Source organism: Equus przewalskii, chromosome 1, assembly GCF_037783145.1.
Source record: "Equus przewalskii isolate Varuska chromosome 1, EquPr2, whole genome shotgun sequence".
NCBI lineage: Eukaryota > Metazoa > Chordata > Mammalia > Perissodactyla > Equidae > Equus > Equus przewalskii.
The window spans coordinates 146,094,391-146,111,084 of NC_091831.1; the positions used below are offsets into that span (position 1 = coordinate 146,094,391).

Sequence of the window (16,694 nt, forward strand, 5' to 3'; positions counted from 1 at the left end):
TCTCCAGAGATCTGGAATAAAATCTTTCCATGACAGCATGTATTCATGCACAAAGAACAGTATGGTACCTTGACAAGTGTGGATGAACCACTTAAGAGTTTAAACCATTCGCGAGTAACCCTGAAGATCCATGAGAGATGTATTCATTTATAATTTTGGCATGATTATAATCAAGGCATTAATCTACAGGCAGGGCTGGAGGTCAGCTAACCTATAAGGGAACTCAGAAACAGGGTGTGCTGTAACAGGGCTAGAGGAGACAGGGGACCGCCTGGGCCTGGGTATAGGGCTGAGATTAAGCCAGCATCTGTGGGTTAGAGATGGAGGAGCCAGTAAGAATTAAAAACCTCAGAGTCCGGCAAGGCAGAGGAGATAGGAACACAGCATCTGTACCTTAGCATAAAGGCTTATTTATGGAGGTTACTGATGCTATAAAATTATCCTTGACTGCATTTTATGGGAGAAAGTTACATTATATGCTCAAATTGAGGAAACGGTAAAAAGTTTCAGGACACAAGCTGTCATGTTATCAAAGATCTACTCTATAAACTGAACATTTATGTGCACATAGTGGCTTACCCTGATCCTTGGGAAGCGAATAGTATATGGCAATAATTGCCTGGATGGCAGCATGGACTTGTTCACAGAACCTCTGGGTTTCCTATGAGGTCATGGACCCATTTCAGAATGAAAAAAGGAAATGGATTATATTAATGTGGTCAACCCATCTGCTGTGGAAGAGAGCAGACATCTATACAGCATCATCAAACATTTTCTGAAGTCCTAGTATGAGTTAGGCCTTGTGCTATTCTTAGCACATACCAGAGAGGAGTCAGCCAGACACCAGAGCCTGAACTGACAACTCATTAAAACATTAAGAAAGGGCAGGAAAAACTTATTCCTGATAGTCTATATCCCAAGACATTCATGATCTTCTGTGAGGTAGTCACCATACCTTAGACCAGGAGTTAGCAAATATGGCCCATGAGCCAAATGAGGCCCACTGCCAGTTTTTATAAATAAAGTGTTACTGTGATACAGCCACACTCTTTCATTTACATATTATCTATAGAGCTCTTCCTTAATGATGGGGTTACACCGGAATAAACCCATTGTAAGTTGAAAATATCATAAGTTGAAAATGCATTTAAGACACCTAACTTACCGAACATCAGAGCTTAGCCTAATGTACCTTAGCTGTGTTCAGAACACTTACATTAGCCTAAGGTTGGGCAAAATCACCTAACACAAAGCCTATTTTATAATAAAGTGTTGAATATCTCATGTAATTTATTGGATACCATACTGAAACTGAAAAATGGAATGGTTTTAAGTGTACCCTTGTTCACCCTTGTGATTGCAAGACTGACTGGGAGCTGTGGCTACCTGCTGCCGCCCAGCATCACCATCATGAGAGAGTACGTACTGCACACCACCAGCCTGGGGAAATGATCAAAACTGAAAATTCAAAGTACAGTTTCTACTGAATATGTATTGCTTTCTACTGAATGCGTATTTCTTTCACACAGCGCCATCATAAAGTCAAAAAATCGTAAGTCAAACCATCGTAAGTCAGGGACCATCTGTAGTTGTATTCGCACTACAAGGGCAGGGTTAAGTAGTTGGCCTGCAAAGCCTAATAAAATATTTACTATCTGGTCCTTTACAGAAAAAGTTTGCCAACCCTATCTTAGACCAATAACCAGGTGTCTGATCTCTCTAACAGAATCACAAGACAGTCAAGTGCTGCATAACAATGTTTCCAACAATGATAGACCGCATATACAATAGTGGTCCCATAAGATTAGTACCATAAAGCTTAGGGGTGTAGTAGGCTATACCATCTAGGTTTGTGTAAATATACTCTATCATGTTCCCACAACAACAAAATTGCCTAATGATGCATTTCTCAGAACGTATCTATTATTAAGCAAGGCATAACTGTATACCTAAAGATAATCAGCATGGACTCTACAATGCTCAAAGCTGACTATCTTCCTTCTAAGCAGTCACTGGCTTTCTCCTATCTTCCTTGTCCTCACTTCTCTGCTAGATTCTAAGCCAGTACTTTGCAAAATTGGTCCACAGATTGGTGCTAGTCTGTAAACTGCTCATCACCAGTCTAGAATGGATAAGTACAGTGATTGAGAGTATTTAGAAACTTTTGCAGCAAGCTGACACTGCTTCAATATCCAAACATAATTTTACAAAACTACGAGTCCAGACGGACCACAATTAAAAAAAACAAAACCACTCTCCAGTAGGACTAACGTGCTGAGATTCTAAGAAAGCAACTGTGATTCAAATACACATAATTCAGATAAAAGCAAATTCTAATTTTTCATCTGAGTGAAACCATTGTCCTGAACGTGTAAAGAAAAACAGCTCTATGCTACCTCCTCAGGGTATCTTACTAGCTGTGAATTTTAGCAGCAAGTCCTAAGTGTATTTGAAAGAAGGGAGTCAGCAGATAAGAAAAATAAGGTAATATTACTACTCCTTTTGAAATAAATATTGACTTTCTTCCACAAAGCTTTTAAAGTGCTCTCATACAATTCATCTCTTGTTTCCTCATCACAGATCTTTGAGGTGTGTAGTGGGAGAGACTTTACCATTGTAGATGCAGCAAAAAAATATTTTTTCATTTCAAAACATCTGGATATATAGATTGGAAAAGAGAATGAAACTATTGACTATGAAAATCAAATAAGGCAATGAATATGCCATTTTAAAATAAGCTTACTCCCAAATTAAGTATATCTAGCTCTAGAAAAACTGGTCACAGCTGACATGTTTATTTTCATTAGTTTTATAATAAGGCGCTCTTAAAAATGCATAAATTCTTTGTTGTAGCAATTTCACTTCTGAGAATTTTTTTTACAGATATACACACATAAACAAAGATTGTATTACACAATTTACCACAGCACTATTTATAACAGTTACATGTTGGAAACAGCTTAAATGTCTACTTAACAATATTGGTTAAATAAATTATGGTTATATCCACTCTATTAAATACCATGCAGCCATTACAAAGAACTGTGCAACTTTATAAGTGCTTCTAAGAATCAATTTATATGTGCTATGAGGGGGCCAGCCCTGTGGCATAGTGGTTAAATTCCCATGCTAGGCTTCTGCTGCCCAGGGTTCGCAGGTTCAGATCTCAGGCGTGGACCTAGCACTATTTGTCAAGCTGTGCTGTGGTGGGATCCCACATAAAAGAGAGGAAGACTGGCACAGATGTCAGCTCAGGAACAATGTTCCTCAAGCAAAAAGAGGAAGACTGGCAACAGATGTTAGCTCAGGGCCAATCTTCTTCACACACACAAAAAATAAAAATAATATGTCCTATGATTGATAATTCTTTTTAAAAAGGAAGGTTCAGAAGGGGAAGTGTTCATGGTATCCTATCATTTGTGTAAAAAGAAACAGGCACATACACATAAGTGTGTATATGCATAGAATATACATGGAGTAACACAAAAGGAATTGGGGAGGGGAGATATAAACTTTTTAGCACACAACTTTGATATCTTTTGAATTTTATACTGTATACATGTTACTGATTAAATATAAAAAATAATTCAATATAACAAGGGTATTACGTAGTATAACAGAAAAAGTGTAGCCTAGACATCAGATAGACTCTAATTTAAATCCTAGCTCTGCTGCTTATTTACCCTAAGCTGAGCTTCTGAGCCTGCTTACACATCTGCCAGATGGCGATGTATGTGAAAGCACCCAGCAAACAGCAAGTGCTTAAAAAACATTATCAGGGAGGAAATAACCAGGATGAACTTCAAATTGAACCAATATTTAGAAGACTGTCCCACTCCACGCCAGGTACTGCACTTGGCAATTTGGTCTTCACAACAATCCTGTGAGATGAGAACCGAAATCTTATTTGACAGACGAGAAAAATAAATCCCCTGGTTTGAGTGTAAAAGGTGAAAAGAAAATGAGAGGATTCCTAAGAAATAAGGAGGCAGCACAATGATTCCAGGAAAATAAAGCCCACCTGCGGAGACGGCAGTGGAAGTCGAGAGAAGACTTCAGTCAGAGTCGTGGCTTCCCCGGACACCTTCACGGCTGCCTCATCTGGGGGTGACAGAGGAGGAGGCAGGAGTCAATACGTAGCGCCATAAGGATGATGCTGCAGCTGCTACACGGACTTGGAAGATAAAGCGTTCCCTTCTCCACCCCTGCTGGCTGAGACGTCTCAAAAACACCTCCAAGAATCAATGTTTTACATCAACCTCTGAGACGCCGAGTATGTACGGGTAAGGTGAGGTATCCCCACAGAGAGGACCGGCGGGGGAAAGCGGGAGGGGAAGGGGTCGGAACGCTGGAAGAGATGACAGATGGGAGTCCCCAACAGGAGACGCACTCACTGAGTCTACTCCAAAACGTCTCCCGATTAAACTCTTTGGAGGTCTCCCGGGCTTCGCCGACTGGTGGGTGTAGCGTGTGGGCAGGCGGTGGAAAAAGGAAGAGAGAGATAAGCGGAGTCACCTCGGACCCCCACCTCCTCCGCTCGGGACCCTGCCCCCGCCGCCGCCACAACCTGGCCTCTCCCCCACCCCAAGCCCGCCCCTGTCGTCGCCCGTCCCAACTGCGTCAGCTCACCCCGCACTCCAGGCAGGAGCAACCGCAGTTCCCTTGCTAAGTGCCGGAGCTGCTCCAAAGGCGGAGCCAGGGTGGGGACTGCGGCTGCAGGTGCACCTGCGCTCGCCATCTCAGTAGATCGCCTGGAGCTTGCAGACAAAAGCCGCCTCTGCAGCTGCCAGAGCCACACTGCGGTAGCTGCTCCACTTCCGGACGTCACAGGCCCGGGTTCGTTTCCGGCAACAACCCGCCCCGCCCCGCCCCAGAGGCCCAGCCACATCTTTCCCTGTAGTCAGAGGGCCAGGCCCGCCTCCTCCCGTCCCCAAGGCCCGCCCACGCTCCCCTCCGCCCCAGAGCTCGGCCACGCCCCCTCCCGTCCCTAGAGCCCGGGCCACACCACCTCCCGCCCCAGAGTCCCGGCCACGCCCCCTCCCCGCCCTCCAAGGCTCGGCCACGCCCCCTCCCGTCCCCAGAGGCTCGGCCACGCCCCCTCCCCGCCCTCCAAGGCTCGGCCACGCCCCCCACTCCCCCGCCTCAGAGCCCCGGCCACGCCTCCTTCTGCCGCAGAGGCCCGGCCACGCCCTCTCCCGCCCCAGAGCCCCGGCCACACCTCCTTCCGCCGCAGAGGCCCGGCCACGCCTCCTCCCTCCCTAGAGCCCCGGCCACGCCCTCTCCCGCCCCAGAGCCCCGGCCACACCTCCTTCCGCCGCAGAGGCCCGGTCACGCCTCCTCCCGTCCTCCGATGCAGGGCGACATAAGTAAAGGAACTTGTCCGAGTTCTTTCTTATTCATCATTCATTTATTTGATTAGTTGAAAACACCCTCACTAAGGAAGCAGAGAGCCCATAACACTGCGGGGAAAGAGGACTGGGACCTAATATCTCAAGGGTAGTTAGGGTCGAGCCCAAGTTCTCCCTGGTTCTCGGCCCCTAAAGGTGGCACCCTTGACGGCTGCTAAGTTCCAACACTGTGCTAGGTACTTTACATGAGGTAATCCTAAAACACACTGGGCCTCAGATACTCCCATACACAGACCCAGTCCCTGCCCTGTGGATCTCCTAGATTAGGGCTTTCCCTTCAGAAACATAAATCAACCCTTTGCCTTCTTGGGGAAGGAAGGAATCATAGCATTATTTAGACTTTTCTGCAGTCCACTGTGCAGAAATCAGTAGTAGGTAATCCCCCCAATTCCCAGGCGTCCAAGGAGCAGCAGCTTCCTGAAGCTTGCCCACCAACACTGGCCTTTCACTTGCTGCTGGGGCAGAGGCCTGGGCTCCGGAGGCGGCTGGCGAGACCCGGCCTTCAGGAGCTCAAGTGACTTTTTAACTGCACTATGAAGACTCCAAGTTCGGTGGAGTTCAGTGTCCACACACAACGAATGAGAAGAGGTGTCAGCAGTGTCAACCAGGTCCGCAAAGGGGAGAATAAAAAAGCTAAAGTGCCATATGTCATATGAAGAAAGTAACAGGAACACATCTGCCAGATGTACAGCAGCAACATCAGTAGGTGAACAGGTATGATTTTCAAGTATCTTCCTTGATGGAGGTGAGACCTGAAGTTGTGACCAAAGCACCGCTGCAGCAAGCTCCAACACAGGTAAGCCATCAAGGGGATGTTAAAAAACACCAGCTGGAAAGAGGAGCACAACAGAACCACTCACTTACTAGCAAGCCCTTAAGCGTGTGGGTCTCACTAATACATCATTGGTGGCTCCTAAGAATATGTTGCTTTCTCTCTTGAGGGTTAACTCTGATTCTCTGAGCTTCAATCACACTTGCATATAATACTCACAACAGTTGACCTGTAGTTAGTTGTGTATTTGCCTGTATCTTTCTGTTCATCTTAAAGGCAGGTATCATTTCACTTATGTTGAAGCCCTCAATAATGTCTAAGGTGGAAATGAACTGAACATGTGTGTGTGTGAATATATATATATTTGTATTTTTTGGCAGAGCGAGGAAGGGACTTAGGTGTCAATATTTTTTTATCTCTGTTTTTTTTATTTGAAGTAGCCTGATGAATGCTAGCATATAAATTAGAAGAGTTAAGTTATAATCCAAGTTTAGCTGCTGTATGATTCATTCATTCATTCACTAAATAATTAGTGAACACCCATTATGTGTCAGGCACTGTGCTAGGCTCTAGGCTAGGAGCACACTGGTGAACAAGTCAGAAAAGATGCATCATAGAGCTTACATTCCAACAGGGAGAGGAGAAACAAAAAAATAGACAAAAAAAACAAAAAAGATAATTACAGATTGTGATAAATACAACAAAGTAAATAACTAGGTCATGAGAGGGTAACAGGAATGAGTAGGTGAAAGGAAGTACAATTCAGGCAGGAGAAACAAATGAAAAACGATCTTGACCTATTTAAGGCCAATGGGCCTGGAACAGGATGAGCCAGGTGGAAAGTGGGGCAGTCAGCAGGACCCAGATCATGTTACTGCTCTGCTTAAAGGGTTTTAAGCTGAGAGGTAAGTGAGCTGATTAAGGTTTTAAAAGGACCACAGTGGATGCTCTGTGTTGAACTGGCAGTAGAGAGGCAAGAGCAGCAGTGGGAAGACCAGTTAGGGGGTTACTGCAGGAGTCCAGGCAAGAAATAATTATGGCTTAGACTAGGGTGGTGGTAACAGAGATGGAGAGAAGTGGTGGATTCAAGATATGTGCTGGAGGTAGCTCAAACAAGGAACTACTTGCTGATGAACTAGACATAGGGTATGAGCAATGGGGAAGAACTGAGGATACATCCTGGAGAAACTAAGAGAATGGTGGAGCCATTTATTGAAATTGGAAAGAAGTGGGGGAGGAACAGGTTTGAGGGTAGACATTAAAGGCCTTATTAGAGACAGAATATTAAGTTGAGATGACTTTTAGATACCTAAGGGGAGATGTGAAATGGCAGTTGGATATATAGGCACTTGAAATGCAGAGAAGAGGTCTAGGTCAGAGATATAGATTTGGGAGTCATGGGCCTACCTGACACATAAAACCCATTATTAGTGTACTTTTATTAAAATATGAATGTAAACCCACCTTTTGGTAAGGATCAGGTTTTACTTGATATAAGACTGCTCCACACACAGGGAGAACCGGCCTCCATCTACATAATGGAAAACTGAACTGAACCCAGGACCTACTCACATATAAAATGCTGCTGTACAGAGAATGTTCTGGCTTCTAGTCAGTGTTTGCTAGGCAGAGGTCTTCCCTAATTTGTCTGTATCTAATCTTGCTGATCACGTTTTACTGTCCTATTACGAGGCTGTGAACTCATTTTGAACAATGTTTTTGGATTTCTTCCAAAGCTTCATATCATTACTTCAGATTTTGGTCCTTTTGCCCCATTAGGTGAGTAAAATAAATAAATTGTTAGGTAAATAGTTTTCAGACCTATTTATAGAGATTTGCTACGGGTCAGAGTTTTTTTGTTTGTGTTTGCTTGTCTTAAAGGAATCTTAATCCAAATGTAAACCTAACGTATGAGTGTTTCCCAAACAAATGCACTGCTAAGATATCGCTAGAAAGCCAGGTCTCCTTTCTGCCCAGGAGAGCTTCCAGTGGATAACTGACCCACTTTTCTTGTGTGTCTGTTTTGCCTTTCCTCCCTCTGAAACATTTTCCTTCTTCAGTATCATAATCAATTTTGGTTTACTCAGAAGTCTAGCATTTATTCTACCATTAGTCCCTTATTTCATTTTTTTCTCAATGAAAAAGCACAGTGAAACAAACAACAAAAACAAAAATCTCTTTCACCTCTTATAAACCCCGTCTGCCAAAACTGTATTTTAGATATTTACAAGAGAGTGGTGGAAGAAAGAGCTTCGGAAGCACTCTAAAAGGAAACAAAACACCTGATATTAAAGATTGCCCTGCCAGTAAATTAGGAAACATGATCCGTGGTGTTTAATTTGGGATTTTGGATTTAATTTGTAACTGTTATGCAATTAGTCCAACAAGGCCAAGATGTTCTTAAACTGCATTTCTGACTTCTTACCTGGAGAATTCCAACTATAAATGTTAGGCTGCCTTGTAGGAAATGTCCATCAACAAAGATCCCAAAGGAGAAGCAGCAACCCAATTTGCCCTTAGTGATTTCACCAACGAACCATGGTCCTGAAAAAGGCAATGGACGGGAAAGGAGAAGATTAAATAACTATGATTCTGACTACATACATCATGAGATGCATTTGTAGGAATAACAAAGAAATATTAAACTAGTCATCTATTAACATTTTATTCGCATAACTTTTCTTATTTGCTAATCTCTACGTTGCATGCGATGTCCTAGCTAACCAACTGTTTGCTCCTTTGCTCCATGCTTCTCTGGATTATAAAATCATCTGAGTACATGCTATACCTGGAATAGATTCCAGAAACAGATTGGAGTACATTCACAAATTTTAGAAGATTCTGTTGCAGTAATAACCTCAATATAATGCATTAACGTTTCCTTTAAGAAGCAAAGAGGTATTCCACAAAAGATAATTTTCCAGATAACTGATATTTATTCTTTTTTTTTTGAGGAAGATTAGCCCTGAGCTAACTGCTGCCAATCCTCCTCTTTTTTGCTGAGGAAGACTGGCCCTGAGCTAACAACCGTGCCCATCTTCCTCTACTTTATATGTGGGACGCCTACCACAGCATGGCTTGCCAAGCGGTGCCATGTCCACACCCGGGATCCAAACCGGCGAACCCCAGGCCGCTGAAGCGGAACATGCACACTTAACTGCTGTGCCACTGGGCCGGCCCCTGAGATTTACTCCTTTAAGCAATAAAACTTCAACCACTTTAATCTTTCTAAAATGTACTTCGTCTCTTTCTTATTAATAGTAATGAATGTATCTTGACCTTTTCTTGCTGACTCAGTCATCACTTTGTACGTCAACTATATACTCAGGGTTAACATGGTAACTTGCTTCTTTAATTTTTCATCTAAAATGCCAGAATGACTTTTCTCTCCTCCCTACTATTATTTACTACCCCTTCTCAGTGTGCCAGAATGACTTTTCTCTCCTCCCTACTATTATTTACTACCACTTCTCAGTGTGCAGGTTTCTGGAACTACTATATTGTCAAGAGTGATTAAGGGGCAGTCAGACATCCTTTTGCAAAATGCAAATACCAACATTGGCTGGTAAGAGTAGAATTCAGCTTTAAAAAGTCATAGATAGGGGCCAGCCTGGTGGCACAGCAGTTAAGTTCACGCACTCCACTTCAGCGGCCCGGGGTTCGTCAGTTCAGATCCCGGGTGTGAACTTATGCACCGTTTATCAAGCCATGCTGTGGCAGGCAACCCACATATAAAGTAAAGGAAGATGGGCATGGATGTCAGCTCAGGGCTAATCTTCCTCAAAAAAAAAAAAAAGTCATAGGTAATTTTCTCAGACATATATTATATAAACTCCATTAGACGCATATTAGCCTACAAAACTATTTTTCCTTCAGGTTTCAACTTTTAAAAATGGAACAACTTCTGCCCTTTTAATGTTTCTTTTATAGCCAGGAACCAGATCACTTGCTTTGGCTTCTAGTGTAAGACTAGTGCCCAAAACAGCTTCAACCTATCTTCTAACAAGGAAACTGACCTCTGAGGAGGAATCTGCCATAGCTTGTTATATAGACTTGTGCAGTCTATTTCTTATTTAACTACTTTCTGTTCTCTGGTGGGAGTTACTAATGGGCAAAGAAAAGTCCAAAGGTGGAATAAAAGTGTAAGACAAAGACTAAGCAAGAAATAGGCTAATCTACTCCTAACTGACTCAGTCACTAAGGAACATTAGTAAATAGCTTTAAAGAGAGACTCAGTGCTTTCTGCTTCCATAAGTGGCTAAGTGTCTTTATAAGTATTGGGTATAATAATTAATGTAACAGAAGAGCTCAGATACACCTGAACTCATTGCTCATTTTGGTTTCTCCCTTTTTTAAGCTGAGTTTTTAGGAGCAACACATTAGTAAATATTCACTGAACTACATACCAGGCATTGTGCATAGAGGTGAACAATACAGACAAGACATCAATGGATATTCAAATAAGAGGAGAGATGATAAACAGAGAAGATAATTATAAATTCTGATAAAGTAATGAAGGAATAAGTGTGATGAAATAGAGGATAAAACTCTAAAGTAGTCAAAGAAGGCTGCTCTGAGGAGATGGATTTTAAGTTGAACTTCTACATTCTATTAGGTTTCTACACAAATACTAATTTTGTAATGGTCTTCTCAGCACCCTTAAATTAACTTGGTGTTGACTAAATGTCCTTTAAGCATGTTAGGAAATAACTTTATTTCCCAAGACCATGTCCCAGGAAATGACTTATGAAGGAGCCATGTGCTGTTTGTTATACGCTCAAGGGCCTAAATGACTCCGTTGTCACAATTCTCAATATATTCTTGGGCAGGATCCTCCACAATCTCAAGTGTCCTAATTCACTTACCAAGCACTGTATATAGGGTCAGCAACAACACAGAATAGTAGAAGATGTTTATTTTGCTCAAGACATGAAGGGAAAATGAAGTCAAATTTATAAATCCTGGAGGTCCTAAACAGAATAAATTTGAAAAATACAGTGAAGACATGCAAAGCTCAATTTCTTTATAACATTTTCTAGAAGACTTCTGTGGGCTGTCTACTATATATTCAGCAAATCTTTTGTTATGTGATAAACTCTACAGATGATACCACTTTAAATTCCCAAGATGGCAGGAAACCTGTTGAGCCAATTCACTTACAATTGTAGAGGGTAGGAAGTTCAAAGCAATGGTGTAGTTGGGAGACATGCACGCACGTGCATGCACACGCACACGCACACACACACACATATATGCATGTGTAAATGACTGAAAACAATAGAGCAATACCTGCCAGAGGACTATACTATTTCATCTTCGTGTAGGTTTGAAATATAGTGCTGTGCTCAAAGGTTAATCAAGTATTTATTTTCTATGGGATTTGTTATCCAAATCTACAAACTTCTAAAAGGCATATTAAAATATACCAAAGGCGTATCAAAGAAATACTGAAATTTCTCCAGTCTAATCTTAAGTATGAGCACCTGTCCAAATATTCCTTTCCCATGTGTGATATAGCTCTTAATTCACAACTATGCTCTTACTCCACTTGAAAGGGATTCCTAAAGCTCTCCAAATTAACAGCTCTAAAAATACAGTACCAAAAAGCCCAAGAAAATGGGCTTCGCACAGAGAAGCTCCAAAGTACGCAGATCCTCCACCCCAGCTGCTGCAGGCATGTGTATGGCTGACAGTAGGCCAGTCAGCAGAAGACCATGATAGGAAGCGCAGTGCACACTGAGCAACACTAGAGGCAAAAACTCTTTAAAGGATAGGTCCCAGTGAAAGACAGCCTGATGTAAGTTAAATGGTATGTCCTTCCTAATAGGCCAGCATATCCATTTTATACTCAGAACATCGTTCAGCCTGCTGACAGTTAATTTCATCAAAGCCTGATACTGCATGACCTTCCTCACTTTGTATGTTACATCCTTGCTACTCAGTCCTCTCTCAGTTTCTTTCTTTTCTAGTCTGGTACTTCTCAAAGTATTAAGCTACATATCCCCCTATAATAATTATTATTTATTATAAATAAATAATCCTTTAGCCTTAGAGGCAGCTCTGCTTTAAACTTTAAGCAATGATTCTCTACTTTGGCTGAACATTAGAACAACCTGGGGGAACTTTTAGAAAATACTCATGCCCAGGTCTCACCCTCCAGAGATTGGGATTTAAATAGCCTGGGGGTGAGGGGGAGCTGAGGCAGCAACCCAGGTGATTCTCAGCAGCCAGGACTAAGAAATACTGCTTTAGACAGTGCCATGCTTCTCAGCCTGGACTGCACATTGGAATCATCTGGGGAGCTTTAAAAAATACTGATGCTTAGGTCCTACCTCTAGAGATTCTGATGTAATTGGTCTAGGGTGCTGTGTAGACACTGAAATTTAAAAGTTTCCCAGGGGTTTCTAAGGTATAGCCAAAGTTAAGAAGTGTTGTTTAAAGAAAAGAACTGACCTGGGGTCAGAAGACTTAGGTTTTGAGTCTTTCCTCTGTCTTTGATTAGCTATGAGACTTTGGACAACCTACATAACCTCCCTAGTCCTTAGTTTTCTAATCTTTAAAATGGGCACAATAATACCTACCTCACAGGATTGTTGTAAGGATTAAGTGAGATAATGTAGGTAAAAATATGTTGTAAATTTTAAATAACTACACAAAGATATTGGTATCCCCACATAATGAGACTGGGGCCCTCCCTCAAACATTTATTTATTTACATTATGTGCAGGAAAATATATGTGTATAATAATGCTCCTTGAACTTTTTCATAGAATTTTAAAATATATATATGTAAGAGGAAAACATTCAGTAGGCTTTGTACACTGCCTATTCAGTTAAACATTTTACTGTTTAATCATTACTACAGTACTCCACTCCCCCACAATCAGTCCCTAATCCCAGGGATTTCATCCAAGCCTAGAAGGGATAAGGAAAACTTAATTCAACAAGTATTTATTGTCTGTTATGCACAACCTCAGTGCTAGGTGCTATGGGAAACAGAAAAGAAGTAGAAAACAAGAGCTCCTATATTGAGGAACTTAATAGTCTCGGTGAGGAGAAAATGTATATACATTCGAAGTGGTTAAGAGAAGCAAAATGAATGGCTAATTAAGTATGGAATTAATAGTCAGAAAAGACTATAGGGATTCAGAGTAGTAAGAGCTCATTATGACCAGGAAGGGCTGGGGGAAATGGTACGGAAAAAGAGGGTTTGAGGTGAGCCTTAAAGGAGGCTAAGATTTAGACAAGTTTAGAAAAACAATTTAAATTAGAGGTGATAGCCTAGAAAAAAGCACAGAAGCAAGAATGAGCATAGTATGTGTAGAAAACAGTGAAAAATTAGGCTGAAATACAGGTAACTGGTTTAAGACATGGCTAGTGAGATAACACCAGACTGTGGAGGATCTTTAATGCCTGGCAGAGATGTTGGTCATTTTGAGCTATATGGAGATTCCTCTTTACCCCCATTTTGATTGAGCCTCATTTTATTGCCATGTAGCAGCAAAAATTGAATTCTTTTTTAAAGATGGAGTATTGTGGGAAAAGTATGATAGTTTGAAGGATGCACCTCACGGAGCTCAGCCAAAGACAATTTATATTGACATTTATCACTTGGTAATAGTGAGGACATTTATCATACTTTAAAGTGAAGTCTTCTAAGAATAAAAGGAACCATGACTAACCTTTATGCTCTGGATACCCTCGATGCCTAAAAGTAATGAGAATGGTGAGCTGGATCAGCACAATCATTACAAAAAGGACCCGAGCCTGCAGAGAAATAGATGGTAATGTGAAATAGATACACGGGTGCAGCTTCAGTTAAGGTTTTTTAAATGGCCCCATTAACAAAAAAGGAAATGACGCCATGAGTAGAAACCACTATATAAGAAAAATATATGGTCAAAGAGAATCAGACATCTGATCCACCAAAAAAGAAAATTATAAGTTGCCTCAGCATTACTCTTTCAGAATTTGGATACTTGGTCCAATGTTGAAACTAAGTAATTTTATACAGTTATAAAGTGATCAAATTAAAATATGCCACTTCCACTGTACCAGAAGTACAATTTGTTTTGTTTTGTTTAAAGTTGTATAAGAATTAAAAAAAACAACAACAGTACACAGTACACTGCAGCCTGAGTGAACAGAGACTGCATTTTCTTTTACTTGCTCCATCAAGAAATCATTCACTGGGAGATTAACTCACAGTAAAGAAACATGTCATCTACGTCCCTGTTTCCCAAAGTATCGTCCCCAAGTCATCATTGGAATCACCTTGAGCCTGTTAGGAATGCAGAATCTCAGGCCCCATCTCAGGCCCCATCTCAGCCCTGCTGCATCAGAATCTGCCTTTTACTAATACTCCCAGGTAATTCATAAGTACGTCAATGTTTCCCAAGCCTGATCTAAGTGACTATTAAAAAATCCCCAAAAGAAAAATAAATAAGTGACACAAAAACAATTTGTAAAAATAGGATACAAATGCCCATTAGTCATATTTTTAAAAAGCTCAATCACACAAGTAATAAAAGTAAATTAAAATAATAATCGATTCACATTTTGAGTCTGTGAGGCTCTACACTAAAGCTCTCTCTGGGAGGTGAAAGTAAAGGAGGATTAAATTTTCTTCTAATATGATAGTGCATATCTTTTGTATATTTTATGTTACTACAAAGGATAGGTAAGATCTAAGGGAAATAGAATATAAATTGCCACAGCTTTTCTGGAAGACAATTTGACAGTGTATATTAAAAACTGAAAAAAAAAAAAAATACCCCTTTATTCATTCAAGAAATACTTAGTGAGGGTTTTCTGTTAGGTATACCAAAGATCTCTGCCCTCATGGGGCTTATATTTTAATGAGGGAGGACAGACAAAAACAATATAATAAACAATAAATAATGTGTAATTATATAATAAATAAGTTAAGTAAATAGAATAGTGTGTCCACTCTTTAATGCACCAATTCACTTCTAGGAATTTATCTCAAAAAACTAATATATGCAAAAATTTAGTTGCAAGCAGTATTTATACAGTAGAGGGAAAATTAGAAACAAATGTCTAACAATAGGGAAGTGGTTAAATAAATTAAGGTGTACCTACAACAATATAATGCAGCCAATAAACATCATGATATAAAATAATACAAATTTATCTGAGAAAATAGTCAAAACAAATTCCTCAGTGGAAAAAAATCAGAGAACAAAAAAGAATGAAAAGTATATTATTACCATTTTATATTAAACTCATACACAAATGTATATGAGGGAAAAATACAGAGTATCATAAAGACAAATACAATGGTTATAATGGGTAGTGTGATAAAAGAATGATGTGGGGCTGATTTCACTCATCTATTTCTAAATTTTCCAAGTTTTCTCCATTAAGCATATATAATTTATGTAGGAAAAAATATTATCTTTAAAAGATCTTTAATCCAACTTAGCAGAGTGCCTGTAACTCCCTTAGTTATCCTGGTTTTACGGCATTAGAACCAGGTCCCGAAGCAGGTATTACTTGTTCATTTTCTCTGCTTCTTTCAATTCAAATCAACTTAAAAGCATTTTATTCTTCTAGACAAATAACTAAACTTTTAATTGTATAAAGTTCAGCTTTCTCATCACAGGATTATATTATTTATGACTTTGGACCTATCAAATCCAGTAAAAACACAAATAACATTTAGTTGAATTTACTCACCACGATGTAGTGGTCAGTAAGGAGAATAAATGATGCCAGGGGATCAAATCTGAGATGAATATCCTCTTGAAGAGAAAATACGTGCTGAACAGTCTTACTTCTTCCAGCAGAATCCTAGTTATAAGCACAGCAGAGAAGTACTTCTCATGCACGTTTCAATATGTATAATGTCCCAAGATTAAGCTTCCAACAACTTTTTTGTCAGTTATCTCTGAATAGCTAATTTTTTTCACTTACTTTTGATTCTTCCTATAAGCACTTAAAACAGAACTTCTTTTAAACCCTGTAATTCTAGATTTGAATTGGAAATACCAGCATGTACTCACAATATATTTTCTCTTAAAAAAAAAAAATCGGAATTTCCCTATGTTCACTGAAAAGGCCTAGAAATAACAAACCCAATAGCAATGGGCTAGCTGGGATAGTGTCCAGATTGTCTCAAAATACCATTTCTCACTACAAGGAACTAGTGCTCTTTAGAGAAAAGGCTGATTCCAGTTCTTGAGTGAGAAATGCACAAGAACAGCTTGGAATATCTTGTCATATCAGAAAGGAAGGAAACTAACAAAGACTACAGGGATTGTATCAAAGAACTTAGTGGCCAACTTGCAGAGGCCCCACTAGCCAAAGATTAAACAATTTGAGCATCAAAAAGAATAAGTGCAATGGATTGAAACATATCAAATATGGTTTTTGTAAAACTTTGAATTCATAATGATACTAAAAATAAAAGACTCATTTGGTTACCTTTGACAAATGCTAGAAAAGCAACTCTTTATTCTGAAAATTGGTTTTAGAAAAGGGGAGGGTGGGGG

The 16,694-nt window shown here is 40.3% G+C and overlaps 2 protein-coding genes across 22 annotated transcripts in view; both read right to left on the minus strand.

Annotated features, from left to right (window-relative positions):
* CCNDBP1 (cyclin D1 binding protein 1) overlaps positions 1-5,050 on the minus strand; it is a 23,474-nt gene extending 18,424 nt beyond the window's left edge. For 2 of the 3 annotated variants that reach the window (XR_011529186.1, XR_011529189.1), the window contains exons 1-4: positions 4,630-4,977; positions 4,395-4,454; positions 4,022-4,101; positions 580-661 (exon numbers count right to left, since the gene is read on the minus strand). Coding sequence is in view for 1 of the 3 variants with exons in the window: in XM_070582686.1 (XP_070438787.1) it covers positions 580-661; positions 4,022-4,101; positions 4,395-4,454; positions 4,630-4,888 (481 nt within the window). In the remaining 2 variants the exon portion in view is untranslated. Of the gene's footprint in view, positions 1-579; positions 662-4,021; positions 4,102-4,394; positions 4,455-4,629 lie in introns of all 3 variants that reach the window. The other variant, XM_070582686.1, reaches the window with a different exon arrangement.
* Positions 5,051-5,385: 335 nt separating this feature from the next.
* TMEM62 (transmembrane protein 62) overlaps positions 5,386-16,694 on the minus strand; it is a 72,772-nt gene continuing 61,463 nt past the window's right edge. For 14 of the 19 annotated variants that reach the window (XM_070582794.1, XM_070582813.1, XM_070582770.1 and 11 more), the window contains 5 exons: positions 15,880-15,993; positions 13,863-13,947; positions 11,046-11,150; positions 8,606-8,724; positions 5,386-6,237 (listed from right to left, as the gene is read on the minus strand). In XM_070582794.1, the coding sequence (XP_070438895.1) occupies positions 5,911-6,237; positions 8,606-8,724; positions 11,046-11,150; positions 13,863-13,947; positions 15,880-15,993 (750 nt within the window). In that variant the 3' untranslated portion in view covers positions 5,386-5,910. The remainder of the gene's footprint in view (positions 6,238-8,605; positions 8,725-11,045; positions 11,151-13,862; positions 13,948-15,879; positions 15,994-16,694) is intronic. The other 5 variants (XM_070582760.1, XM_070582756.1, XM_070582835.1 and 2 more) reach the window with 1 other exon arrangement.